The sequence below is a fragment of the Pteropus alecto genome, unplaced genomic scaffold (genome assembly GCF_000325575.1).
Source record: "Pteropus alecto unplaced genomic scaffold, ASM32557v1 scaffold718, whole genome shotgun sequence".
Taxonomy (NCBI): domain Eukaryota; kingdom Metazoa; phylum Chordata; class Mammalia; order Chiroptera; family Pteropodidae; genus Pteropus; species Pteropus alecto.
In genome coordinates this window covers 114,613-116,485 of record NW_006440676.1, presented here as the reverse complement: position 1 = coordinate 116,485, position 1,873 = coordinate 114,613, and the positions used below count along the sequence as shown (strand labels likewise).

Here is a 1,873-nt window from a genome sequence, read left to right as displayed (position 1 = left end):
TTACTATCTTCCCACTTCTCTCTTAGACTTTCCTTTTCTTTACCGGCCCAGGTTCCCCAGGGCATATTTCTACTTCAAATGGGAAATTTACTTCGGTCAGTGGAGAACAAAGTTGCTGCACGTGGGGTACAGAATTTGGCTTTTTGCTGGTGCCTCTGTGTGCCCTGATTTATGCTGTGTATCAGAGAACTGCCACCATTTTTTTTAACCTGGGCAGACGACATTTAAATACTTTGAGTTTTCTATAGAAAGGTGATATATTGGTAAACAGCATTATAATAATTCTTTCCTTCCTGGCCAAGCTACGACAATGCTTCCTCACCATAGGCCTCACCTTTCTTGCAAAAGTGGAGTCCTTTGTTAGGGTTAGAATTTCCCATAAAACTGATCAATAACTTGTTTTTGTTTGGCTTCTTTGAAATACTACACAAAGCAATCCCTGTTAAGGGCAATGCTGTCCTTAAGGCTGAAAGATGTGCTTGAGACATAGGCTCAAATTCGCCCTTTTCAGGCAGAGCCAGCTGAGTAATCATATCTCAGTTGGCTGCTTTTCAAGGTGCCCAATTCAGTAGCTTTCCCTCTGGGAGCAGCCTTTGCTCCAGGGGATCAAGTGTTTTCTAGTGAGTGGCAAAAATTTGGGAAATCCCAGAGCCCAGCGTGGTACCATCCGTTCAAAAAAAAATCTTGGGCAACAAAATGGGCCCCGCACACCGTGCCCTTCCCCCCTCTAGCACCAGTGGAGATCAGCACTTGGCCTCCGGACAGAGAGGAGACTAGGCGGAGGAGGCTAGAAGGAGGAAGCGGGGAATCGGGGGGAAAAATAGGGAGAGATTGCGAAGGCACCTGTTCGGCTCTGAGTCAAAGGCTGTCAGTCGTCTTGGCTCAAGCTGCTCTGCTCTCTCACAGCCCAGCCCTTTCCTGGGGCCGGGAAGGGGATTGCTACATGCCAGCTTACCTGGGGAAAAACCAGAGCCTCACTTTGGTCTCTTCCGGTAATTGACAGGTCGCCCAGGAGGGGGAGGAGAGAGCTTCCCTCCATAAATTGTCCCACCCCTGGGTAAGGTGGCTCACTCTGGCAGATAGAAACGGGGAAGTGTGCACCTGTCACCAGTCAAGCTCAGCCAGACTGCGAGACGAGACTAGGCAGAGCGAGCAGAGAGAGTGAGTGAACCATGGACAAGTTGAAGTGTCCCAGCTTCTTCAAGTGCAGAGGGAAGGAGGTAGGGGTCTGGGAGCTGCGGAGGTATGGTGGGCCTGGGAAGGAAAAATTTAAGGGGAGGCAAGTCTCAAGTTTTGTTTTCTATGCCTATTACTTCTTCACATTTCTGTTCAACTGCCTTCAGGTGTGCCTGAGATGTCTCTATTGAGTAGAGGAAAAATAGAACAGCTCTTAACTCTGGTAGCTAGAAGACAGGATCACCTCATCCTGTACCTTGAATGTGCCCAGAAAATCCTGTTTTCTCTTTCTCTCCAAACTGTGTCCATATGCTGGAGGGGAATGAGGAAAAACACTGTTCTTACTCTACCTGAGGAATCCTCCATACCCTAGAACAGCTAATAAGTAGAGAGACAACCCCTTACCTCTGAAGTGGAGAGAGAGCTGCTCCACCTGGTGGGACAGGAGAATTTGTCTTTGAATATTATTTGTTGGCTTTCAGAAAAGCACTGATTTTACTCTCTAAGATAGGGAGAGAAGTTAAACTTCCCTTAACTTGAAACATTCAAAACTATAAGCCTATAGGAAAAGAAGTCTATGAATTTTTCAATTCTTTCTTTCCTTTCTTTTTCTTCTTTCTTTCTTTCTTTCTTTCTTTCTTTCTTTCTTTCTTTCTTTCTTTCTTTCTTTCTTTCTTTCTTTCTTTCTTTCTTTCTT

General features: G+C 45.9%; 1 protein-coding gene across 1 annotated transcript in view; it reads left to right on the top strand.

Moving 5' to 3' along the window:
- Positions 1 to 1,037: 1,037 nt before the first annotated feature.
- Positions 1,038 to 1,873, top strand: part of SLC6A14 (solute carrier family 6 member 14) — a 31,411-nt gene continuing 30,575 nt past the window's right edge. Inside the window, exon 1 of the mRNA XM_006917901.1 lies at positions 1,038 to 1,220. Within this exon, the coding sequence (XP_006917963.1) occupies positions 1,173 to 1,220 (48 nt within the window). The 5' untranslated portion in view covers positions 1,038 to 1,172. The remainder of the gene's footprint in view (positions 1,221 to 1,873) is intronic.